This window comes from Sturnus vulgaris, chromosome 14 (genome assembly GCF_052056855.1).
Source record: "Sturnus vulgaris isolate bStuVul1 chromosome 14, bStuVul1.hap1, whole genome shotgun sequence".
NCBI lineage: Eukaryota > Metazoa > Chordata > Aves > Passeriformes > Sturnidae > Sturnus > Sturnus vulgaris.
The window spans coordinates 9,969,684-9,995,736 of NC_142256.1; the positions used below are offsets into that span (position 1 = coordinate 9,969,684).

Sequence of the window (26,053 nt, forward strand, 5' to 3'; positions counted from 1 at the left end):
TATTTCCGTGTCCTGGGGATCCTGCACAACTCAGAGAGCTTCAAAAATAGGATCAGGAACCTCAAGAACTAGAATCCCTTTTTCCAATTAAATACATACCCAGACACTTTATTTACTTATTTAATTTCATGTCTTGTACTTCTTATTTGTTACTTACTATTTGTTTATTTTAGAATGTTTTAAATCTTTCTTTAATTTGAATATTTACTTACTTAACTCTTGGATTTATTCCTAAAGCAACACTTCTGGTATAAACAGAAGTGCAGTGACTGTGTAGGAGATACCAGAGGAAAATAGGGAGTTGGAATATCTTATTCCTAACTGGAGTGACCTTTTGGGTCAAATCTGGTAAAGAAAAGATGTGTCTTTATATTGAGCTCTAACTTGTGCATTTGAATGAATTTTTTAATAGCTGGGACAACAATGAAAGAGAGAGGATGAGTCCATGGGACATGGAACCGATCCCAGAAGGAAGTAAGTGTGTGTTGGATTCCTGTCCCTGCACAAAGCAAACAGCTCTGGGGCCCTGGATTTACCCTCTGGAATTGTTCCTCTCCAGCTGCATATCCGGAGGAGGTCGGTGCTGGAGTTCCTGTGACCCCGGAGGAGCTGACAGCTCTCCTCTACAAACCCCAGGAAGGAGAATGGGGGGCTCATTCCAGAGATGAAGAATGTGAACGAGTAATCCGAGGGATTGAGCAGCTTCTTTCCCTTGGTATGTTTGGTGAGAAAAGGGAGAAGGATTAACAGTATCAGGGAGGTGGCACAGGACTGAAGAGTAGATGGGATGGAGTGCTGGGACTTGGTGTGGAGTATTTGAAATATACTCAACTGAATTACTGAAAAGAGCCTTTTAAATTTCATATTTCAGTTTCCAAGCTAAATTCCCTTTTTTTTCTGAGGCTTGACCTGATTTCTTTGAGTGGGGCTTCCCAGTGGGTCATATCTAAAGGTGAAAGAGCAAAACATACAATTAAACCCCTCAAAACCTACCAGCAAATCCTCACTAAATATCCCCACCTCCAAATTCCTTGTAACTGGTTTGTAACCATTTAATAGCCCACTGTGCTTTAATTCTGCCTCTGTTTACACCCAGGACATGTCTATGTTCTGACTTGTTATGTGTTTTAGTATTCCTGCTGTAAGTGCAAATGCCACGTTCCTTTCAGTGAGATTGGCTGCTGGCACACAGATCTCAGCTGTGATACATAAAAAATGCTTTTTCAAGAGCAGGAATAGATGGTACAAGAGGAAGAACCCTGCCCTGTGGGTAATGACATTCTCAACTGTAGATCTGTGTTGCTTTTGCTAAATTCTTTGAAAGAAACCCCAGAAACCATTGAAAGGAATCTTGGTATAACATCTCTTGGAGGCATCTAAATGATTGTGGTCTTTTGTCTTGCAGATATTTCTAATCCCTTTGCTGTTCCAGTGGACCTTAGTGCCTATCCCATGTATTGCACTGTCGTTGCTTATCCAACTGACCTCACCACCATCAGGAGGAGGCTTGAAAACAGGTTTTACAGGTGAGTTTGGGTTTGTAGCTGACATTGATTGCATTTATTACTGTGTGGAGCTGAATGCTGTTTAAAGTCCCTTTAGCAGCTGTGTAAGATCAGGTTAGCCTTGGGCAAAGTGAGTCTTCCTGAAGAATAAATTCTCCTGGCCATGTTGTTAAGGCAAAAGCTGCTGTAGCTGGATCTGGAGTGTTGGTTTAACACCCTGAGCCTGGCTCTCTGTTGGAGACAGAGCATGTTTGCTTTGTTTCCATCCCTGCTGCCTTTGAGGAGGGGCTTTGCTTGTGTTGCAGTTGCCAAAAGGTGACTGAATAATGCTGATAATTGGAAATCTCAGTTTTGCCAGTTAATTTGGGAATAAATAATGTCCTTTTCTTATTTTTCCCTCTGAGGACCACCTGTTTCTGCTTGATCTGAATTCCCAATTCCATTTTTAACCGAATAAGCCTACTGAACATGGAAGAAAAATAACATACACCTTCTTCTCCATCCCATTCCTTTAATTTTGTGTATTTTTCAGGAGAATCTCTGCCCTGATGTGGGAGGTAAGATACATTGAACACAATGCCAGGACATTCAACGAGCCAGACAGCCCCATAGTCAAAGCAGCCAAAATTGTGACAGATGTCCTGCTCCGCTTCATTGGGTGAGTTTGGACCTCACAGACCCCAGAGCTCCAACTCCGGGGATCCTTCATTTTCTACCTTGGTTTTTGTCATTGTCCTGCAGAGATCAGAGCTGTACTGATATATTAGAAATCTACAACAAGGTGAAAGCAGAAGATCTGAGCAGTACTGATGAGGAAGAGGAGGTAAGATCATTTCCTTCCCTTTTAAAATTCAGCACATGAAAGAAATTTTGATTTTTGTTGAGTCTTTATTTTATGGGTAATTGCACTGAGTTTTGGAGATGAAGCTGTTTAGGCTCACCTGAGACAATAAGCTCCTTGAAGTAAAAATGCTTCTTGGAATTGCCTGTCTTTAATCTTCTCTCAGTACATGATGTTTTGTTGGAAGGATGAGTAATGAGGGGAGCTGGGAAGTGCAGCTGTTAGTCAGAGGGACAACAGCTCTCCATTGTCACTGAGGCAGCAAAGCTGATTTCCTTATGTAATTCTGTGTCATTTCCTATCAGTTGATCCCTGGAGTGAAATGTCAGGTAGAATCCATGGTGGATATCACTGCCTTGAGCTGCTTCCTTCTCCTGACACCTTCTCCCCTTCAGTGCAGTTTGAAATGTGCTGTAGTTCCTGTTGCAAGTGCCCTGTGGTGGTTGTTGGGTGGTTTTTAACCCTTTTTCCATGGCTGAGGGTTATCCAGACCTGTCTGTGTGTGATCATTCCCTTTGCCTTTAGGTGGCAGAAGTAGATGTGGATTCAGACGCTCCAGGCACTTCCTCTGGGAAAAGACGAGTGAGTAAAATTTCTGCTTTGGTCATTTTGGTTTTTTTAAATTTGATTAAAAAAAAAAAAATCTCCAGCAGTCAAATTTCGATGCAACTGATAAATATAGCAAGGCTGGAGCTGAAATATTGCAGCTTCTCATGGGTTTGAGTGTTATATGAGACCAGAAAAGGCCAATTTGTTTAATTTGTCTAATTTGCATATTGCTGTGCTATCAACTGTGCTTTAATCTTTCTGGATTTCTGTTTTTAATTGGGGAATGCTTTGAATCAGAGTGCTGGGAATTAGTAGGAACTTCAAGGGAGCAATGTGAATATTCTGATACCATGTGCAATACCTGTTTCCCTGCAGGTGAGACGAAGAGTGAAGAGGCAGCCCATGAAAGCCAGTGCTGATGCTTGGAAGGAGCAGTGCCAGCAGCTCTTAAACCTGATTTATGAACGAGAGGACTCAGAGCCTTTCAGGCAGCCTGTTGATCTCTTCTCTTACCCTGTAAGTGCAGCTTCCACATCCAGAATTGTTCCTCCTTTGGCAGAACATCCACGCTGGGCATGGCTCTGTCCTCTCCCTTTATGAGCTGATGTTTTCAGGGGATTATCTACAACAATTCTCAAAGTAAAAGAATGACTTGAGCCACTGGGTGGGCACTGAGGTGATGTTACTGCTGTAGGATTTGAGAGCTTTGATTTTTTTCTCTTGTGTGTTCTCACAGGATTATCGAGATATTGTAGACACTCCCATGGACTTCAGCACTGTGAAAGAAACCTTGGAAGCAGGAAACTACACCAGTCCCTTGGAATTTTACAAAGATATTCGTTTAATATTCTGCAACTCTAAAGCTTACACTCCTAATAAAAAGTCTCGTGTAAGTAATAAATTTTAATGCCTGTTGGCCCTACGTGAATAAAACACACGAAATGAGGTCTGAAGAGCAAAGCACTGCTTGGTGTTATAAAAATAACCAGGATACACGAATTCTATGCTTATAAAGCTGCTTTGTTCTGCTCTCCCAGATGATTCTAAGTTCCATTTTCATCTGGGATGATGGTCACTGTTGTAGCTGTTCCTTGCAAAATTTGTAACAGAAGACTGGTCACCAGTTGCTTTTATTTTTTTCAATAATTTATCCCTGTAAACAAGGCTATCAGCTTGATAACTGCACATATTGTGGATGAGGCTGCACAAAAGCAAGGCCTAGAAAGAGGACAGGAAAGTGATTTAAAGATTTTGACGTCTGGTTTACAGAAATTAGGACTGAGGACATTTTGGGTTACTTCTCTGTAGCTCTGTAAGGGTGATGTAAGGACAGTTCACCAGGGATTTAGTGCAAAAACAAAGGTGAGGAGACGTGAAATCCAATTGTTTTTCCCTTGGTATTCAAGTTATCTTAAGACCTGCTACTATACTTCATGGGGATTGATGAAGGGGACTGTATTCCAGTAATCCAGAAATCCATTTTCCTTCAACTCTGGAAATATTTTGTACTGTTACCAAATCCTTTTATGAAAACACTTTCTATTGCAAAGATACACAAGGCCCATGGAAGGAAATAATCTGTAAAGAGCCTCATAGTGGAACATCACTATGAATTTTTCCTTTGTTGTACAAAGTCTGGACATCTTTGTGATGTCTTTTTGGTTGATCTTCAAGTTATTCAACTCGAATAAGCCTGACCATTTTCCCTCACTGCAGATTTACAGCATGACCCTTCGACTCTCTGCCTTATTTGAGAATCACATGAAAAACATCATCTCTGAGTACAAGTCAGCAATGCAATGTCAGAAGAGGAGAAGGCCTCGGTACCGAAAACGGCTGAGGAGCAGCAGCAGCTCCCCCTCAACCAGCAGAGCATCCAGGTAAAACAGGGATGGTGAGCCTGGCTGCCAGTGCCATTCCACAGGACAGGGGTAGTTATCCTTTTGGAATAACCAGCAGCAGTCTTGCTCATTTCCCTCGTTCTTTTTGGACTTAAAATCATGCTCAGTTTGTAGGTTGTAATTCTGGTAAGTGAAAGATGATGTGGTTACAAGTGTTCCCTCTGGAGGAAATGAAAGATCAACTCTCTGTGACTTTTAACTGTTGAAAAAAGTGTTGTGTAACATTTCCCTACCTTCATCTGATACATTATCTAAGTGAACTGACTGTTGGTTTTAAAAGGGGAGATAAAATCTTGTCCCTGCAAACTCCTTTACCTTTAGCAAACAGCACCGTGGTGTTACTATTTTTAGTGTTATCACACTTGGGGAAAAAAGATCACTTTGCAGGAGAAATCACTTTTGTATTTGAGTCTTTGGTGATAACAGATTTCTCTCTTTGGGGTATTCTGTGTTTGCAGCCCAAAAGGGAAACAGAAGCAAATGAAGATTCAACCCAAACCCAACCAAAATACCTCACTGCCCCTGACCAGGACTAACTCTTCAGTCTCATCTCATGGTGAGGAGAAATCCAGCCTTTCTCTTGCAGCTTGTCTGTCAGGTTGAGTCTTGTCCTCATGAGGCACTTGATACAAAACCCACCTGGTGAAGGAGCAAGGTCCTGGAAATGTGTTGTCTGTAGGTTGTGTTAGCTGAGTTTGGCTGTTGGGAAGTTCTGGGTAAGGATCAGGGAATTGGGAACATCAGTCTGGCCATGATAAGAATTATTCCAGTGACAAAAGCCCAGACTTCCTGTGTATGGGCCTCTCTTCTATAGCACTGTTGGATTAATTAATTAAATTAATCCATCTTGAGGTTACATTCAGGAGGAATCTGTCTTTCCATGGCTGCAGAGCAGCTTGGTGAGATTACCATGACTTTGGGCTGTTAACTCAGGGCATACAGAACTTCCCCACACACAGCCCTGTAAATAGAGCATAAATATCACCCTGTCCCCTTGTGGTGTCCTGTCTGAAGTTTCAGATACAGCAGAAGAACCTCTGGGTTCAGCCACTGGTGAAGAGCTGGAGGGTCAACCATCTTCATCAGGCTCAAATGCACAGAGCCGGAGTGGAAATGCCATAGATCCAGGGAAAAGCAGACCAGTCAGGAACAAATCTACACCAGTGAAACAAGGTGAGAAATAATGAGGTTCTGTGCTTTGACTGACTAGTTTCACTAGAGATGAAAGATCTTGCTTCTGTCTGATGTTTATGAAATTATTGCCTCAGTGTAGCATTGTATATATTCCTAAACCGTACCAAAAATTGAATTTACTTTACTCTGGCTGTCCTGTCTGAGGTGTGGAATGCAGATGATTCCATGTGCACTTCAGTGAAGTCATTTAAAATCTCTCCAGATGGAAAACTTGACTGCTCTTAAACTCCTACAGTTCCTTCAGGAGTTACAGAAAACAAACAAACCAAGAGAATCTCCACTGCAAAACCTTCGCCTTTTATTAATCAAGCTGAAACCAAAGATGAAAAAAAGTTCACAAAAACATTGAAATACTTTTCTCACATGCAAAACAAAGTAGTTGTGATTAGAAGGGAAACAGTTCAGTGGTAATCTCAGGGATGAGTTACTCAGAGTTTCCACCAAGGTGGGCACTGCATGGGCATTTCCTGGAACCTTTCCCAAGGCCACAGTCCTGTGCTGTAGCAGTGCTGGATGCAGGTGAGCTTTTCCTGTCCTAGCTTAAAGAAGATATTTAACCTTCATTGTCACATTCATAACCCTGAAAACATGGAGGATTTTGGGTCCCAAGCCAGCAAGATACTTTGTTTAATTCTCATTGAAGGTGTTCAGCAATACTAGTGAGCTTTCTTGGGTCATCGACTCTCTTGAGTTATGCTTTCCATTAATATTCCCTGGACTGAGCCTTTTGAGAGCATGCATTTGATAGGGAATAAATGCTGCTTGCAGAATGTTATTTTTGTGTATATATAGTTTTGGAAAGAATTTTAGAATTTTCCTGCCTTGGCATCCCAGGTAGGATTCACCTGGGTTTTAGATGTTTGTGTCCAACCTGGTCACTCCAGGCTCCTTTTTGTGCTTGGATCTTCACTGAACTCTTGCTCAGGAGAGTTTGCAGTCATTGCTTCTAGGTAAAAAATATGTTTACTTTGATAGATTTTCCCCTTAGAGCACCTAATTGTGTCCACAGCACATAAAGGGTGAGTAGCTCCCAGTGGATCATCCCTGAGCACACCTCAGAGGCAGCTGAGGAGAATTCCAAAGGCAACTGCAGCCAGTCCCACTTTTTGTGTCCTGTTTGGCTGTGGGGTGATGCTGATGGGGTTGTTTTGTTTTTGCTTAGATCACTCTCCTGATGGGCCACTGACCAATGGGGATGGCAGAGAACCCCGGGCAGGAGTCAAGAGGAAGCTGCTGAGCGCCTCAGAAGAGGACGAGCACCTGGAGGAGGCGGAGGAGGAGGAGGAGGAGGAAAAGAAGAGAGAATTAAAGGAAAAATCTGGTTTGTCTTCATCAGAAAGTGGGGAATCAGGATCCAGCTCCAGCTCTGAAAGCAGAAGTGGCTCAGATTCCGACTCGGAATCAACCTCCAGAACAGACCAGGATTACATCGACGGCGACCACGACTACAGCAAAGTTGTGCAATCCAAAAAACCCAAACGGAAAATCAAACGGAAACTCCCTGCGGGCAAACGGAATTGGCAGGGCCGAGGGACAGGGAGGAGGGGCAGATGGGGCAGGTGGGGCAGGTGGAGCAGAGGGGGAAGAGGGGGCAGAGGAGGAAGAGGCTGCGGCAGAGGACGAGGCGGCGGCCGGGGAGGCAGGAGAGGCCGAGGAGGCCGAGGGGCCTCGCGAGGAGCCACCAGAGCGAAACGCGCCCGGCTCGCCGACGATGAGTTCGAAAACCTCTTTGGGGGACAGTTTGGGGAGAACGTGTTTGGAGGGAGATTCAGCCGACCCCCCCGGATCAAAACCAGGAACGAGGGCAGGAGAACTGTCCTGTACAACGACGACTCCGACAATGACAATTTTGTGCACACCGAGGATCCTTTGAACCTTGGTACTTCCAGGTCAGGCAGGGTGCGGAAAATGACAGAAAAAGCCAGGGTCAGCCATCTCATGGGATGGAATTATTGACAGATGGAAAACTTTTGGAACAATTTTAAAAGAACTTCAATGGCCTTCTACTGCAGGGATTTTACCAGAAATTCTACCAAGCAAGTTGTGCGGGGACTCCACTCACGTTTCACAGTGGTGCTTTTCCATCCTGTCAGTTTGTGTTTGTTTTAAAGCTTCAGATCTCCCCATTTCATTGGTCAAAACAAGCCTTAGTCATTAGGCCTTAAATTACAGAAATTCTTCCCCACACACTACGAGTTCATCACATTACAGAGGCTTCCAGCTTCTCAGTAAGAACATGACATTTTCGAGTCACGCTTATGACTTCTCTCCCTCGTTTTGTTTTTGTATTATAGAAATAGCACCTTCTTACAGAGTTTTTATGTGGTTTCTGCCATAAATCCTTAGACACAGTAATAATTATAACTTTTGCACAATACACCAATCCTAAAGGCAGCTATAAAATGTTTACAGTTTCTATATTGTAAGAAGGATCTGGATTATTTTAATCTTCCCAGGCCAAACGTTGATGAAATTGTGCTGAACTGAAGTATGTCCATACTACAGTTTTGGGGGTCCTGATGTGCTTTCTATCGGTTCTTTATTCGTGTAAAAACAGTGACAAAGGGTTGGTGCCTTGTAAATATGTAGCAAACCTTTGATGTGGTGTGTCCTATGTGTGCATTAACTTTATTAAAAAGAGAATACTTGAGAAGTATGAATATCTAGACAAAAGGTGCCAAATGCAAAAGTTACTTGCATCTATTTTCTTTTTGTCCTCTCATATTTTTATAGTATTAATCGAGATTGTGCAGCTAAAGGGGTGACTTCAACATTTGAAAGGTTCCTCCTCTTCAAAGCATGATTTTTAATAGTAGCTCAGCTACCTCTTATTTACAACTACTGGAATCTGAAAAGAAAATAGATGCTGTTATTCAGAGCATGGTGGAGAAGAGGCGAGAAGGAGTAGAGGGGTGGAAGTTGTGAGCAGCTGTATCTTCCCTGTGTTGCCACCACAAAACAAATGCAGTGGCTCTCAGAGTTCTCAGCAGCAGATGTTTGGGGCAGGTTTGGGTTTTGTGCAGAGGGGCTGCCTGCACCCACTGACCCCTCAGAGGTGCTGAGGGAGCTGTCCCCCCTCCCCACCCCAGACTGACTCTCGTGTCTCAAGCTTCCAGAAGAGAATTCCTGTTGCACTGTGCTCTTGTTGTCCTGGGAAATGCTGACTTGAGACCCTGTGGCAGTGGTAGTGCAGTGGTGAGGAGATCCCTGCTGGCTCCTGGGTGACCTCGGCGGTGGCGTGGGCTGAGCTGGAGGTGAGCAGCCTCTTCCTTCCTTCCTGGGCTCTGGCTGGAATGGATGTGGGATTCCAATTTCCTCCCCTTGTCTGACAGTTCAGAGTCAGGTCACAGAGAGAACAAGTCAGAAGAGACTACAAAGTTCCAGTGGAGTTTTTCAAGGTTTTTAGGGTTTTTTTTAAGCTTTCATCCAATATCCTGAAGTTCTTCTGTGCACAGCTTGGTCAATAATTCTGGAAAACCTCAGGCAGCAAAGAGTGACCCATGTATATTCTCAGATGCAGAAGGAATTTAATTTTTGACTTTCTATATTAAGCACTAGCTATTTTATCTCGCTTTCAAAAAAAAAAAATCCTAGTTAGATGCAAAAATGACTTGAAAATTAAAAAAGCAGAGGTTTAGTTTTGTGATGGAGGAGAGTATATCCTAAATTGCTCATTAATATGAGTTTATGGTACAGTACAAAAACCACACTTTTAATTTTGTAAGGAATGTTTGAAATCAGCCGTAATCCATTGCTGGACTTGATTTGGTTTTTGATGGGGGGGTGGGGAAAAAAAACCAAGTACAGAGGCTCTCCTAGTTCTGTGTTGGGCTTTAAAGTATAAACACCTGTCCTATCATCTCTCTCATATATCTGTATATATATACACGCATTTATATTTATAAGAAATGTATTATTTGTTTGACTGATTGGTCTTTTTACATATGGTAACCAGGAATAGCATGTATGCATCAGTCCATAGTTGGAATCATATCCCTTAGATCAGTCCTGTGAGCTAATGTAAACACTATGGGTTCTGTCCTAAAGCCTGAAAAGCTTGAAATGCAAAAGAAATGCTTTTTTTTCCTCTATTTCTGACTGGCCGAAAATCCACTTATTCCTTATTTATTTTGTGTTGGGGTCGGGGAGAGAGGAACCACAGGGATTCCAGAGAAATCATTTTATAAGTTGGTGTATTTTAGCAGCAATTAGAGTAAGATTAAATATGTTCTTAACTGTATCTTTTCTCTGTACTGTGAAGATACCAGTGAAGCATCACTTTGCTGTGGCGTAAGTATTACTGTGTCCCATGACTTTGAGCTAGAGCAGGGGGTGCTGGGACAGCAAAATTTAGTGTAAAAATTGAAAAAAGAGCTTTTTTTTTTTTTTTTTTTTTTTTGTGCATGAGAACCTTTTATAAGCATGCCAAATTACTTGGGTCTAGAGCTGTTCTTTTTGCTTGGATTTGTGTCTGGATTCTTTCTCTGAGTTGGGCAGTTGATTTCTCATAGTTCTGTGGAATAATTACCCTTTTGTAGGAACTTGAATGCTCTCAAATCCCAGATCCTATCAGGAGCTGCTTATGTGTGTGGTGACCTTAGGATGAGCCCACCAGGTGCAGCAGAAGCAGGATTTAAAGTGATTTAAACCATCCAAAAGTCTCCCTGCTCCAGACCCTGCTGAGCTTGGGGCAGGCTGCAGAGTCAGGAATGTCTGTGCTGTCTTTCCTTGCACTCTCAACAGAAAACTCCAGACTCTGCCTAAGGAATGGGATTTGAGGTCTGATTTTGGGATTCCTGAGGGTGAGCAGGCAGGCCAGGGGTTCCTTGGTTCCTGTAGATGTTTGGGCATTGGTGCCTCTGTTTCCTTGAGATGTGCCACTGGCAGATCCCAATCCTGAGTTGCTGGGGCACCTCAGGGCCCTTGGGGACACCTTGGGAAAGGTGTCAGTCCCACACACTCCATCCTGCACAGAGCCAGGGCTGAAATCCTTCATGGCTTTGCTCTCAGCTGCTCCCAGCCCCAATCCACTGTCCCTGCAGTGCTCCCCTTGCTCTCCAGACCAGGGCATGGATGACAAGGCTTATTTGGCACTAGTGAGGTGTTGTTGTCTTGGATACCAGGGAAAATTTTTTCATGGAAAGAGTGGTCAGACATTGGAAGAGGCTGCCCAGGGAGGTGGCAGAGTCACCATCCAAGAACTGAGCACGTGAGGCCCTTGGTGGGATTTGGTTGAAGGTTGAAGATCTTGGAGCTTTTTCCAACCTTAGTAATTCCATGATTCAGCCCAAATTTCATCTGCTTTTTATTTTCTCCATCTTTTCCTCTTTGCCATGCCCCACCTCTGTCCTGTAGTTTCCTTTTATAGGCTATTTATTTATTCTCTTGGAAACTTTGGATATTGTGATGAATTTTATTTCTGCTGGCCTGCCAGGCTGTTAGGTTAAACCTTTCTGTTGGTGCTTGAACTTGGATGGATTTGAGCAGTTTTAACCCTCCTTCCTCTTTCCATCACTCCTTTCTCCATCAGCCAAGCAGAAGCCACCCCCTAATCCCAACCACCCCCACCCTGCAGACACAAAAACTAGAAAGAATTGTGGAGAAATAATTACTGGAGGATTTTTGCCTGCTTCAAATCCTGTGTCCTGTTTGCATAGTTTCACTTTCCTGGAATGTTTTCCTCAATGTCCATTTCAGCTGCTCCTCCTGTGGGGAAGCAGAAGGACTGAGTAGTTCAGAGAGCATGGAAAAGAGCTGGCACCAGGGGTGTGGCAGAGAGTATTTAATTAATTTTTTAAAAAATGAAATATTTGGAGATTCTCTTGACTCCCAAAAACAAGATGATCCTTGCCTAGCATTTGGAAAAGCTGTTCTCGGGTGTCTCGGGAATGTCTCTATGCTCCAAATCACAGAATATTAACATGAGAAAATCAGTTTAAATTAATTTTTGATAAAAACTTGATTCATTCCATCTTTGAGTGATGAACACCAGGGAAAAGTGAACAGCTGTAGGTTTAAGAATGTTGTGTCCTGATCTGGAGCATCCCATCATGGATTTCATGGGTTAAAATTGTCTTTGTGTGTTTACATGTCTTAATTTTATCTTTTTATTTAAAAACCATCCTGCAGAGTTTTATAAAATGCTGATGATTTCCTGAAGGAGCAGTTAACCCTCCAAAGGCTAACTCTATATTTAATAGGTAGGGAGCTGTTGTTGTGTTCTTACAATGTGTATTATAGCAAATCCCTGCGCATGAGCGACAGAGACTTTTCAACTCTTCAATATATCCGAGGTTTACACATGGTAAAAAAAAACTCCTTTATGTACAGTAAGTAACAGCCTGCAAAATTTAGTCTAAAAACTCGTCTTTTTTTAGTCTTAGAAATGCAAAGATCTGTTGGAAGCTTGTACATTTTTATTACGTCGTGTTCGGCCCACAGCGAACTCAACACAACTGTGCTACGAATCCCTGAAAAATTTAAATTTCCAGTGGGAATTGCTGTCACAGCCTTAACTCTAGTGTTCTAAAAATGGTGCTGAAATACATTTTTGTGCGTGGATGTGGGTACCTGATCCGAGTCTGTGAGATTTCCGAGGCAAACCAAGCACTTGGAGTTACTGCTCCTGGTAGTAACTGCAGCCACGCTGGGGAGCTGGCAAAACGTGTAAATAGTAGGGAAATAATTCCATCAGTGGGAAATTAGGAGCAGTTCCTCAGTTTGGGGTTTTTCATTGGCAAGCACTGCAGATCTTCCTGGGTTTAGGGTCTGTGAGGAGCTGTTTGGGGAGGGTGGGGGGTGAAATCCTGCCAGAATATTCACAGGTAAAATCCAAATCTGCTATTTCTCTTCCTAAAATTCTTCCTCAGAGAGTGGTGGCTGCTTGGGTGTGTTCAGAACTCAACGTCTGAGGATTATTTTTCTGTAGAAATATTAATTCAGGCTCTTCATTCCTCCATGAGTCATTAGAGCAGATTTCATGTAGAAATACCACTTGATGTTGGAGCAAAATTCACTTGATTTAGGCTCTCCAGGTCGTGTTCGGGATTTAAAATACTCCAAAAATGCACAAAACTATTAGAATTATGTCTACTTTCTATTTTATTTTTTTTTTTCAGGTGATATTTATGCCCATATCTTCACATCCGCTATCTCAGGTCCCTTTAATGAATACTTCAGGGATTTTGATGCCACATGTTGGCAGACCAAATGTAATATTTATATGCAATGAGCTGTTAGTTTTTTGTATTGTACAAATGTAAATTTGTAAAGATTTTTTTCTAGAGTTTTTTTGAAGTCACTGATGTAATCTAGGATGTTTCATTTTCCAGCTGTGGGATTGTCTTAATAAAAAAAAATAAAAAGAGAATTACTTTGGTTTTGGATTGCTTCTTGAGTAGTTGAGATATTAAAAGGGAAAAACTAGGTAAAATTAAGGTTTTAATGTAAAAAAACTTTGCTTTTTGATGCAACTAGATAATTTTATAGTTTTAATTGTAAGTTTTATAAAGTGGATATAGAAACATTATTTATAAATGGATAGAGAAGCTTTCATACACTTTGAAGGTCTTGAGCAGGATGGGATGGAGACCCTCACCCAATCACCATCTGATCTGGCTCCAAAATGCCATTTTTCTGGAAAAAGGAAAGGAGCAGCAAATGATTTCTTGGTAAAAGAAGGAGAAAAAAAAAAAAGCCATGAAAGGAGCAGGGGAGGAGGAGGAGGCTCTGGGCAAGGTCCCTTGGCCACTGTGGGACAGGGGTGGGTTCAGGGGGTGACTCAGCTCCAGGGGAAGGTTGGACTGTTCCCACAGGGATATTTCATGGGAAATAAGGATTTACTCCTGTGTTATTAAATGGATTTTTGAGGTGGATGGGGGCTGGGTTTGTGTAGAGCAGCCAGGGCAGGTGCTGACAATAAATATATGGAATAAAATCAGCAGGAATTTCTTCCTGAAAAGAGTGGCCAGGCATTGGAAGGGGCTGCCCAGGGAGGTTTGGAGTCCTCACCCATGGAGGTGCCCAAGGAAGGACTGGAGGTGGCACTCAGTGCTCTGGGCTGGGGACAAGGTGGGGTCAGGCACAGGTTGGGCTTGGGATTCTGGGATTCTGTCATTCTATTTTGACTTTTCCCCTCATTAATCTGCTGACTTACTTGACATTTCACTTTATTGCACTGATTTCAGTGGCATTTCCTCTCTGATGGGAATGAATATCTCCTTTTTAACACAACACTCATCCTCCAAACCCCAGGGAAAAAAGGGCTTTTGTTTTTTTCTTGGCCTTGATGGTTACAGAGAACAAAATTAAACTTGTTTTGCATATATGCTGGAGCCCCCCTTTGTGTACATCCATCAGATGGCATTGGAGGGAAGGAATTCCACTCCCTTCAGAGCTGTTTGACCTTTGCTAAACCTCCCTTGGCTGTGCATCTGTTTCATATTGCTATCATATTGATTTGATATTATATCATAGCTGTTAATACACTCAATATCATCGTGTTTACATCATATGTGATAATACATGTTATAAAATACATAATATGCAATGCATGTTATACATTATATAAAATACCAGAGTGGTAGAGAACAACTATTTTTCCCTGTGCACTTCGGAAATTAATTTTTTATAGATGTCTTTCAATTCAGCTGTGATTTTTATGCATTTCAGCAGCGAGTGGATGGACTCAACACTGCCTTGCAGTGATGTGTGGGACAGCTGGGTCATCCCAACGCTCATTTCCAGCCTGGAAAACCCCAAGGGCACTTTTTTGAATTCACCCTTGTGATGCTCCAGGCACTTTGGGGCCCCGGAGCCTTCCTGACCCGCACAGCAGGGAAAGGCCAAGCTTTGCCTCCATCCCACCTTTCCATTCCCAGCAGGATGGGATGCTCTGAGCCCCAGGAGTGTTTGCACAGCAGGGAGAGGCCAAGCTTTGCCTCCATCCCACCTTTCCACTTCACTCCAGGACAGCTGCTTGGGCCCCAGGAGTGTTTGCACAGCAGGGAGAGGCCCGGGGTGGGATTTTGGGGGATGCAGGACTGGGCTGGGCTCCGTGATCCCTGTGGGTCTCTCCCAGCTTGACAAAGTCAGTCACTGTGTCATTTGCCCTTCATTCGGTACAACCAGAAGCTGGATTTGGCTGCATTTTGAGGCCGGTGGCAGTTCGGAGCCGTTTCGAAGGCCGGGGGTGCCGGGTGGGCCTGACGGGACTTTTGTGTGTCCTTGTCTGTGGGTGAATAAAAGCGTCTTTGTGCCGAGCCTCGGCGTTTCAGGTGTGGGGCCCGTGACGCAGGTGCGGGCGGTGCTGGCAGCGCTCCCGGCCCGGGCCTTCCTCCCGCTCTGCCCGGGCCCGGCCCGGGGCTGACGCAGCCCCTGCCCTGCTCCATCAATATTTGCTCTGGTGCCAGGAGGGAAAGCTCGCAGCTCTCCCTCAGGAGCTCATACGTCCCCTCAGACGGTGCCGGAGCCCCTTGGAGCATGAGGGACCGGCTGGCGGAGCTGCAGCAGCGAGCGGCGGCCGAGGGGGACCCGCACGACGACTTCGTGCGCTTCGACAACCCCGCGTTCGTCGGCGACGACGCCAGCCCCGTGGGCCGGGCGCTGCGGGAGGCGGCCGAGCTGTGGCGGGCGCTGGAGCGGCTGGAGCAGCTCTCGGAGAGCATCGACAGGACGCAGCAGTCGGTGCTGTGCTGCACCTCGGAGGAGAGCATGGCCCGCCACAAGAGCGGGCTCGGCGCGGCCCGGGCCGCCTTCGCCCGCCAGGCCGCGGCCCTGCAGCCCCAGCTGGGAGCGCTGCCGGCGGCCCCGGCCGGGGGCTCGGGGCGAGCGGGGCCCCGCGTCCGCCAGACCCAGCTGTGGCTGCTGCTGCGCCGCTACGGAGCCGTCCTCGCCCGCCACTACGCCCGGGAGAGCCGCTACCGGCAGCGGCTGAAGGAGCAGATCCAGAGGCAGGCGGAGCTGGCGGGCATCACCCTGGCAGCCCAGGACGTTGATCTGCTGGCCGAGAGCCCGCAGGGGCCTCGCATCGTGGGCCGCGACCTGGACGAGCTGAAGGCCAAGCATCACCTGGGGCTGGCCCAGGCTCGCCAGCGGCAGCTGCTGGAGCTGGAGGCGCAGATGCTGGAGCTGCGCGGGCTGTTCGTGCAGCTGGAGGGGCTGCTGGCCCAGCAGCACGGCGCTGCCGACAGCGTGGAGCAGCACGTCCTGCGCTCCCTGGACTACGCGGCACAGACGGGCGGAGGGGTGAAGAGAGCCGCCAAATACCAGCGGCCGTCGCGGCGCTCGGCCCTGCTGACAGCGGCTCTCGGGCTCTGCTCCTGCTGCCCCTGCCTGCCCGGCCCCGGCCGGGGCCTGCGCTGAGCCGCGGGGATTGCGGCAGCGCTCGGGGATTCACGCCGTGCTGGAGAAACCGTGTCTGGTGGGAGGGACCTGTCCTGTGCTCCTTGGACAGCGGGGCAAAAGACTGACGCTGGAGATGTGGCCGGAATCAGCAGTTTTTTTATCCCGCAGTACAACTTTTTATACTTTTTCTCTATATCGTAACACGTGCTCCTTTCTGCATTATAGTTGTTTAACAAGCTATGTGCACGCGCCTTCTACTATTTTTTAATTGGCCATAAATTTTTTGTTTCTTGTCATAAATGTCAACACACATCCGCATTCCGTGCTTCTTCTCCCGCAAAGTTGTTTACCTGGCTTGTTGAAGGACACAGCTATAACTCAGCAGTGAGGCTGCCTGCAGCCCCATTCCTGTTCTCCTCCAGGGCAGGAGACGTGGACACATTGCACGATGGTGTGAGGACCGTGCTGAAAGGGCCAGAGACCATGCACAACCTGCTCAGGGGTGCAGGGACCATGCACACCTCACATGGGATCACACAAACCTTCCCTGATGGCACACGGACCATGCACACCTTGGATGGCAGCACAGGGACCAGTTGCACCTTGCACAGTGATGGAATAACCATTCACACCTCACCTGGAAGCACGAGGACCTGGAATCTCTTGCAAGGTGGCACAAGGACCTCTAGCACCTTTCCTGATGGCACAGTTGTGTGGAGCACAGGGACCAGGCACACCTTGTGCATTTATATAAGGACAATGCACACCTTGTAGAATAATGTAAGGACCATGCACACCTTGCTCGATGGCACAGGGACCTTGTTTGGTGGCATAGGAACCAAGAACACCTTGCATGGTGGCATAGGGACCACCAGCACCTTTCCTGGTGGCACAGGAACCTTGCACAACTTGGTGGCATCATGGGGACCATGCACCTCCACTCAACACCTAGCCAAGAAAAGCACTTTTAACACTCCAAAACCTGACTTCAGAACTGTAACATTTCTTGGTTTTGTTACTGTTTCAAGGAGAGAGGGCAAAAAGCCTCTTGAAATTTTTGGCACATCTGTGGCTACATGTGGGGGGTGTCAATGGCTCAGTGCCACCAAGGAGCAGTGTGAAGGCTCCTCCACCACACTCCAGTCCGTATTCTCCCCACTTCCTCCAGTTTCTGCTCCCTTGGGGTTATTTGGTGCATTCATGTTGCATTTTGGTCGTTGCTGGTTTTTCAGGCAGTGGGTCAGATTTGGGCTGGGTCATCCCATGCTCTGACACCAGGAGGGGATTTGCACAATTTTTTGGGGGAATCTGCAGGCTTTTACTTCAACCTGCACATTGCCAAACCAGCCAATATCCTACATGTGCTGGAAATGCTGGAAACTTAGAGTGGCCCTTTTTTCTGGTCCCCATATCACCACCTGAATTTCCCAAAACCTCTCAAATTGAAGCCTGGGGCCTGCTTAAGTTTTTTGGGACCCTTTGTGGAAGGTCCCTCTGTGTCCTGGCAGTTCCTGGCAGCTCATCCCAGTGCTCTCAGCCACCATTACATTTATTGTCATCTTCTGGCTGAGCTTTAATAAAACAATTTCTCAATAACCTCTTGAGTGTGGAGAGTTATTTCTTTGCAGCAGGGAGCCCAAAGCTAAGGAAGAGCAGAAATGCAATGACTTCTCAGTGTGTTGATTGAGTTAGATTCTTAGGAATGCAGAAAACCTAATTTTCAGGCTGATAAATTCATATTTGCTGTTGACCTGGAAGACCCCAACACCAGGAATGTCCATCCCTATGAGAGCTCTGAGAGCCAAGTTGAGTGGTCTCTGCTCCTGCCCTCTTCCTCCTTTATTTTCCCTTTGTGAGGCCTAAATGAATATTCCTTTTTCATTCAAATTTTGATGAATGGAAGTTTACATTTATTTAGTTTTCATTAAAAAAAAGGAATCCACATCTTCCAGACCATTGTGAAAACCCCTTGCATCTCACATCCAACCCCACATTTTCTGTGTGGCTTCAAGAGCAACCTCATGGGAAGCACTGAAATTCTTTGCAGCATCCCAGGATACAAAGAGAAGGGAAATAAACCTGCTGAGGTTGGGAGGTGCCAAATCTAAGCTCAATAAAACGTATTTAACCTCCTTTCATGGCCCACTGCCACAGCTCTGTGCAAACAACCTCCCTGGAGCCCTCTCAGGTGACTGGGCAGCGTCTGCCCCGACTGGTTTTGCTGCTCAGGAGATCATTATCCACAAAAAAAAAAAAAAAAAAAAAAAAAAAGGGAAAAACCTGGGCCACCAGCAGTGCTGCCAGCCAGGACGTGTTCCCTGAGGATTTCATGGAGCACAGCTCCCCTGGAGCTGCACAGAGGAGATGGTGCTGTGTTCGTGGGGCTTTTTCTCCTTTGTGTGGGATTAGCAGGGAAATATCCCTGATTTCTGTTCAGGGATCCATGAGGAGTTAAAGGAGGAGGAAAAGAGGAGAAGTTTCACACCTCAGAGTGGATCTTCCTACCTATGGCTTCAGTGCTCAATGAGACTTTATGTATTTATGAATTTGTTTTTTTTTTCTGCTGCCTGGTGGCCTTTCATTAAATACTGACCTCAGACAGGATCTAATTAGTGCAGAGCAGAATAATTAATGATACTGTAACGTGGGCATGAACATCCAACAGGATGGGGAAGATTCCTTTCTCTTCTGACTCTGGGACTCACCTGGAGCACATTTAGGAATATTCCTGGAGATGGTGACACTGAGGTGGAGAACCTGCTGTAACAATTCCAAGAATATACACAAGAAAGCTGTTTTAATTATGTCCCAAATGAGCATCAGAAGTGTAACAAGTTCACATTTAAAGGGAAAAATAAGAGAAAGCCGAAGTTAAAAATTCAAGCCCCTCAGCTCTACTCTTTGCTCACAAACATGGAAGGTACCAAAAGAGGAATTTTTGGTAAAATGTGTTAAAAGGAGCTGGATGAAAAGCCCAAAGCCTTTGTAACTGTGCTGGCAGCACCTGCAAAGTCTTTCAGTTGAAGAAATGTCACTGAAAAGAATTTTTTTTTTAAAGAACACAAAATCTTTTGCTGACATTTAGACAATAAATAATTCCAGAGCAAATTAATCACCCTGCAGAACTCGTTTTTAAGGTGAGGTGGGTTATCACAGCTCAACAGCTCCTGCTCAGGGACCCCGGGGGGAGTTGTGAATTCCAGCTCAAACACTGAGCTTTGGTCCCTTTGAAGCTGCTGATTTTTGAGCTCACAACAAAACCCCATGAACAGAACAATTTCTTGTAAATGCAGCTTTTTTAAAGCCTCCTGAACACTGCAAAAGGAACTCAATTCCCTGAATTCTCTTGCATTTGAAGCATCTCTTTGGCCAAACCTCTGGGCATCCACATTTATCAGCAAAATTGGAGGGGAAAGTTGAACTGTGATTTCATTTTGCTTTTCTACATTTCCCCGGCATGAGAGGAAGGATAAATTCTTCATTCAAAATATCTAAATATTTTAATTCAATAGGAGATATTGAATGGATTATATTTGCATTTCTTAATTGAAAACCATTGCTCAATATTTCCATTTCCAGAAATTTTTCAAAAAGGGTTTTTTTCCAGAAATTTTTCAAAAAGGGGTTTTTTAGTTCTCGAATCACACTTGGTAATTTTATTCTGAATAATACTTAGTGTCAAATCAGAAATTCATTCTGCTGTGGGGGTTACCAAGTGATTGCCATGCTTCAAAACACTTTTTACATTTCCTTCCCCAACCCAGGAATTTGTCAGCAGTTTAAATTGACTTGACTTGTTTTCTCCCCAGTTTTTTCCTGTATTTTGCAGTGAATCAACAACTCTATTCATAGAGCTCATCGAATATCTGCTGCTGCCTTTCCAAAAAATACAGAGATCTGGCTCCCAAGCCTTTCTGCAGGAGTAGGGATCTCTGCCAAGAAATTCAGGGGAGACACTTCTTGTCTTGGAAACTCCATCCTTGAGTTTAACAATAAATTGAGCTCGTTTTTGGTGTTTGCTTTAGTCTTGGGTATCCCTGACCTGTGTGGGCAGCCTGGAGCAGGTCACATCTTGGTTTCAGATAATTTTTAAGGGTGTTTCACTGCAGGCATGAATCAAATTGTATTTTCCAGGGATAAAATATTGCTGTTGGATTTCCCTGTCAGGGATGAAATTTTATGTCCATGTCTCTTCCTGCAGTCAACTCTTAAAAAATTTACAAAACAATAATTTAGGATCACAGAATCCCAGAATGGTTTGGTTTGGAAAAGGCCTTAAAGATAATCCAGCCCCACCCCTGCCATGGGCAGGGACATCTTCCACTATCCCAGGTTGTCCAAGCCCCATCAAGCCTGGCCTTGGACACTGCCAGGGATCCAGGGGCAGCCACAGCTTCTCTGGAAAATCCATTCCAGGGCCTCCCCACCTTCACAGCCAGGAATTCTTTCCCATTATCCCAACCGACCTTGCCCTCTGGCAGCAGGAAGCCATTCCCCCCTCTCCTGTCACTCCCCAGCTCAGACTGGAAATTCCTGTTTCCCAGAGCCTGAAGCCCTGTGTGCACAAATCTTTGTTTTTCCCCAGCAGAGACTCGGATTTCGGGGCTATTCCTGGCTGGGAGGGCAGAGCTCTCATGATGGCAGAGAAAGGAGAGGGATTTGTGGCAATTTTTTTATCCTCACCGTGTTCCCATCACACCGTGGGAATGACAGATATGTCACAGTCTGCCAGGATCCCACAGTGGCACTGGGTGATGGATCAAGGAGAGCTTCTCCCGGGATGGGTTGGTCCCTAAGTGCTGCTTGCAAAGCTCCAGGTGAGATCCAGGGGACAGCTGGATGCTGTCCCTGGCAATCTGCATTGGAAATGAGTCTCCCAGGGATGGGACAGTGGTGACATCCACGGGATGACAGCCCTGGCTTTGCCTGGGAGTGGGGTCACAGTCACCTTTGCACCCACAGTGATCACCAAGGCTTTAACCAGCCCCAAATTTGAGTTCTGGTGCAATCCTCACTTCACAGGATGTTTTTAATTTGGCTTCACACAACATATCCACCCCTCTGGGCTCCGTGACCTGGATCAACTTCTGCTTGTCTAAAAATGGACTTTGTTTTAATGATTTTGTCAATCCATGTGCACTACAGCATCTCCATGGAGTCTTTGATAACCTTTCACTCGGAATACAAAGTTTTTCAGGCTGGATTAATACTGAGAGGCAAAAAATTGACTGTTCAAGCCTAGGAAATGGGTCAAGCTGAACTTTGTTGTATCAAATATACCTTAACAAGAGTTTCCCTTCCTGTTTGTAATGGCACAGAGCCATTTGTGATGAGGAGCTGTAAAACAGCTCCAATGTTCTGTCTAGCTTGCAGGAGTCTGTTTGTCTCCAAGACAGATCCTGCAGCACTTGGTTTTATGGGAGAGGACATATGGGTGGCCTCTGTCATCCAGGAAAGGCCCAAAATTTTTTATTCTTCACAAAATTACAGTGGCTGAGTGACATCATTTCCCTCATGTTCCTCAGCAGTGAATCCTGTTCCCAAATATTAGCACAGCAATAAAACTGAGACTTGTAGAAAGCTTTGGAGCCATTGGCCAGCAATGAGTGAACTTGTGGTGGCTTCCAGATGGAATCGTGGGCAGAAAGCACCAAAGAGGAGCAGCCAATGTCATAAATCACAATTACTAACTGGCATCATTATCTGGGCCACAAAGGACAGTTTTTACTTTTTCTTTTTCAACAGAGATGTGAATCAAACATGAAGTGGGAAAACTGGAAGAGTTGTTTCCAAGAGCTGTTTCCAAGAGTGGTTTTCAAGGGCAATCCTCTTCCTGCTCTCTGGGTGACACAGTGAAAACCTTTGCTGTCTTTTTGTCCCTAAGCCATATCCTTCAGAGGTTAAATATTTCTGCATTTAATTCTGATGTTATGCAAATGGGAAGAGAAATAATCGTGTCAGTGCCTCTCTGAGGTGAGGGTGCAGAAGCTTTCCGTGGCTTTCCACACTAGGATGGCACAACTGCAATTAAACTCTGTTTTACTCACTGCTTTACACTCAGCTCAACTCTAAACCAGCTCCTTTTAAAATCATTTACTCATTTTCTTTTTATATGGAGCCTGTCAGGCTTCAGAACAACTGAAGTGGAGAATATTAGGAATAGAGGAGCAGGGAAGATAAACAATCTTGAGAGCAGTGTACAAATGCAGTTCAGTGCTGAAACGGGAACATTGAGGCACTTTTTCCAAAAGAAGCAATTAGCACTTTTTAAATAGCTGTATTATGTGGCTGCAAAAACTCCTTGTCTTCACTGCCATGAGGAATGGATGAGGTTTATTCACCACAACAAAAATTTTATTGATTTTATTGGAAGCGAGGAATAGATAAAGACCTGAAACCCAAACTTTTTTTGGAAGTTAGTGGCTGTATAATCTGAGTGGAGAAGGGAGCTGGGATGGTTAAGGTGAACAGCAGATATCCATAGGTTTGCTACAGGAATTTTTTGAAGTTTCTATGGTTCTTGCCCCAGCACCCTCAGAGCTGAAATGTTTCCTGGTTTACTATTTCAATATAGAATCCCAGGATGGTTTGGGTTGGAAGGGACCTTAAATCCTGTCCATTCCACCCCTGCCATGGCAGGGACATCTTCCACTGTCCCAGGATGCTCCAAGCCCTGTCCAACATAGCCTTGGGCACTGCCAGGGATCCAGGGGCAGCCACAGCTTCTCTGGGTACTCTCTGCCAGGGTCTTCCACCCTCACAGGGAAAATTTGGTGGCTGAAAACCATCAGCAGCACAGGAAGACCATGAAATTCCTGACCCACAGCTGTAGGAATGGTTTGGATTCAGCTCTGTCCATAAGAGCTGCAGGAAACCCAAATCCCAGCCAGGGTGACTGGAGGGACTGTGGGGCTCATCCAGTCCAGCATCCCAGGAGCCCAGGTCAGCTGGGGCTCTGCTCAGCCAAATCCTAACAACCTTCAGGGCTGGAGACCTCAATGTCTGGGAAATCACCCCTCGGGGGAGTCTGTTACAGAAATTCCTGTTAATTTTGGTGGATATTGGGAAAACTGAAGTGCAGGTTGGCTGTAACTTGGGACTTGCAACACTTCCTCTAATTTTCCTCTATTTTCTCGCATTTTAACCATGCCTTGTCAACGTTCAGAAATGTAAATAGGGACTGGAGCAGATGTGCCTCAGTCTAGGATAGAAAATCAGTATTTTGTCCCTTTGTCTCTGAGCTGTTGAAGAAGCTCTGGGAGGGGATTGTGGACGTGACCCAGCAGATCTGCTCTGCTGTGGAACAGGGGCCCACTCTCTTGTGCTGCCTCAGAATAGAGTTTAAAAGAAATAATTCTTATTTCCATACTGAGTCATTGCTGGCACTTTGTTGAGGGAGTGAATTTCGTTTCAGCTGGTGGTGAATTGGGGACAGGTGCAGAGGATCAGCTTTTTGTTTTCCTGGCAGATGCAAGGAGAGGGGAGAGCAACGTGGTTCTCCTCCATAAAGCAGCCACAGAATAATGGTAAATTAAGACTAAAGCATTTCTGATGATTAAAGGCAAAAGCACAAAGTTCCAGAAGAAAATGCGCTCCACAAAAGAAACTGAAATTTTCCAAACTTTCAGAATATGAGTTTGTTGTAAATCCAGATATTTATCATTTGTTTTAGTGGGTTTGAAACCTCTCATGGAATCATTTAGGTTGGAAATAACCCAGCTGGAGGAGCAGAAGGTGGATGAAATCACCCAGCCCAGCACACCCTGGCCCCAGGTAAGTGGGATGTGTTAAAACAGGTACAGACATCAGAGCTTGACCTTGCCCAGCCACCACAAACATTTCTCACCAATTCATTACAACCTGTCTTTCACACTTATATCATTTGTAAAAGTAGTTTTGGGTGATTTGGGCCTGTTGTTTCATTATTTAAATGGTTATTTCTCAGAAAAAGCTACAATAAAAGTCTTCAGCAATTTCAAAGTTCTATCTTGAGAAAAGTGATATAATGAATAAAATTATCCATGAAATATTTGATTAATTGATTAAATGTGGGTTTTAAACACTGACAAAGCTGCAAGATACTTTTCCCTGTCGGACAGTGAACCCTCCTGGCTTTGGGGGCCAATTTTGGGGCAGGCTGATGTACCAGCACAGGCTTTGGAGTGAAAGAAAACCCGAGTGGTGATTTCAGCAGAGCTCCACATCCTGTCTCCGTTTATCCTTCCAGGGATAAACTCTGAGCTGTAACTCCACCCCAGCTCGGCAGTTCCATCACTTTTTCATCGTTTTCCATCATTTCATCGTTTTTCCAGCCAGGAACAGCCGTGTCCCAGAGCTGCTCTCCCGTGCAGTGACAGCACCAGCGGCCACTTGGCAGCTCCAGGGATGCTGCTGGATCCTCCAGCCCATCTGCCACCCGAGTTCCAGGGATGTGTGTCTCCAGCAGGGAGGAATTATTTCTGTGTGGGCTCACACGGGCTCCTCCTGGAGCAGCCCTGGCAGATGGAATCCCTTGGGAAGCTCCCAATCCCTCCCTTAGCTGAGCTGCAGCCGAGCCTCCTCCGCTTCCACGTGTCCACGGACACTCCTGCAGCTGGGAAGGACCTGGGCAGGTCTGGGGATGGGATTCAGAGGAGGAAAAGTTCCAGGGAGGGGAAGGAACCGAGGCTCTGCCTGCAGGGAATGCGGAGATGCTGGCTCTGGAATGGAGCTGCGGCATCCCTGTGCCAATTAACCCCCCAAGCAAATTGTGGTGGGTAATTAACCCCTGAGCGAAGGCACATCCCGGCTCTGCCTTTGCCACATTCCAGAGCCTCTCCCCTGGCTCGTCCCCACCAGCCCCCAGCCTAATTAAAGGGCTTGATGTGTACTAATGGCTGCGCTAATTAAACGTTGCTGTTTATCATTAAATAATGAGGCTCATTAGCATAGGCTGAGCAGTGAGATGCTCGTGGCTGAGCTGCTCTGCCCAGGAAACCTGGGAGTTCCCTGCTCCAAAACTGGATTATCCATGTTTTTTTTGTTTGTTTGGTTGGGTTTTTTGGTTTATTTTTTTTCCCCCAGCATATTGAAGAACTTGGACCTGTTTAGCCAAAAGAATTTTAAATCGGGAGCATCTGAACAGGCTGTGGAGGGAAATATCCATCTGCTCGCTGGTTTGGGTCATTATTGATCCTTTCAGCATTCCAGAGGCACGGGGAAAATCTGATATCGAGCACGTTCCCAAAGGGAACATTTTTGCATGTGTACAAAGCTGAATTGATTACAAGAGTGCAGCCAGCATTGTGACAAATTTCAGCTGGTTGTTTTGCTGGTGCACCAAAGAACAATATTTTGTATCATTTCTGAACCATAATTCTAAGATTTCCTGAGCTAAGCAGAATATTAAAGAGCAGAGTGTTAAAGACTCAGATCCACTGAAATATTCACAATTTAAAATCTTAACACATCCCCAATACTAATTTAAAACATTCCAGCCTTTGGGTCAAAATAAAAACTGAGAAGAAAACCCCCCAAAAATGCAGCAGGGTTGAAAATCCAACTTGTTATCACCACTCAGTTGCAGATAGCCCTGGTGAATCAGAGAGTCCTTTTTAATACTCATTTTATATAATTTATTATCAGAGGGGCCAGCTGGGATCACTGTGGCTAAGGATTATAAACATTTCCATTACCATCACTTTATAGCTTGGCCATAAACATCCCTCACAACTGGGATG

General features: G+C 45.1%; 2 protein-coding genes across 3 annotated transcripts in view; both read left to right on the plus strand.

Annotated features, from left to right (window-relative positions):
- BRWD3 (bromodomain and WD repeat domain containing 3) overlaps nucleotides 1–13,367 on the plus strand; it is a 50,153-nt gene extending 36,786 nt beyond the window's left edge. The window contains exons 29-41 of one of the 2 annotated variants that reach the window (XR_015806726.1): nucleotides 413–474; nucleotides 560–715; nucleotides 1,406–1,526; nucleotides 2,038–2,163; nucleotides 2,247–2,328; nucleotides 2,872–2,928; nucleotides 3,271–3,411; nucleotides 3,632–3,784; nucleotides 4,612–4,775; nucleotides 5,255–5,352; nucleotides 5,811–5,969; nucleotides 7,153–9,244; nucleotides 13,109–13,367. Coding sequence is in view for 1 of the 2 variants with exons in the window: in XM_014888154.2 (XP_014743640.2) it covers nucleotides 413–474; nucleotides 560–715; nucleotides 1,406–1,526; nucleotides 2,038–2,163; nucleotides 2,247–2,328; nucleotides 2,872–2,928; nucleotides 3,271–3,411; nucleotides 3,632–3,784; nucleotides 4,612–4,775; nucleotides 5,255–5,352; nucleotides 5,811–5,969; nucleotides 7,153–7,946 (2,113 nt within the window). In the remaining variant the exon portion in view is untranslated. Of the gene's footprint in view, nucleotides 1–412; nucleotides 475–559; nucleotides 716–1,405; nucleotides 1,527–2,037; nucleotides 2,164–2,246; nucleotides 2,329–2,871; nucleotides 2,929–3,270; nucleotides 3,412–3,631; nucleotides 3,785–4,611; nucleotides 4,776–5,254; nucleotides 5,353–5,810; nucleotides 5,970–7,152 lie in introns of both variants that reach the window. The other variant, XM_014888154.2, reaches the window with a different exon arrangement.
- A 2,103-nt stretch (nucleotides 13,368–15,470) lies between these two features.
- Nucleotides 15,471–16,352, plus strand: LOC106859059 (syntaxin-1B-like). Its single transcript, XM_014886046.2, has one exon. The coding sequence runs from the start codon at nucleotides 15,471–15,473 to the stop codon at nucleotides 16,350–16,352; it is 882 nt and encodes a 293-aa protein (XP_014741532.2).
- The last annotated feature ends 9,701 nt before the right edge of the window (nucleotides 16,353–26,053 follow it).

Coding starts and splice junctions, on each gene's coding strand:
- LOC106859059 (XM_014886046.2), top strand. CDS start 15,471: ATGAGGGACCGGCTGGCGGAGCTGCAGCAGCGAGCGGCGGCCGAGGGG.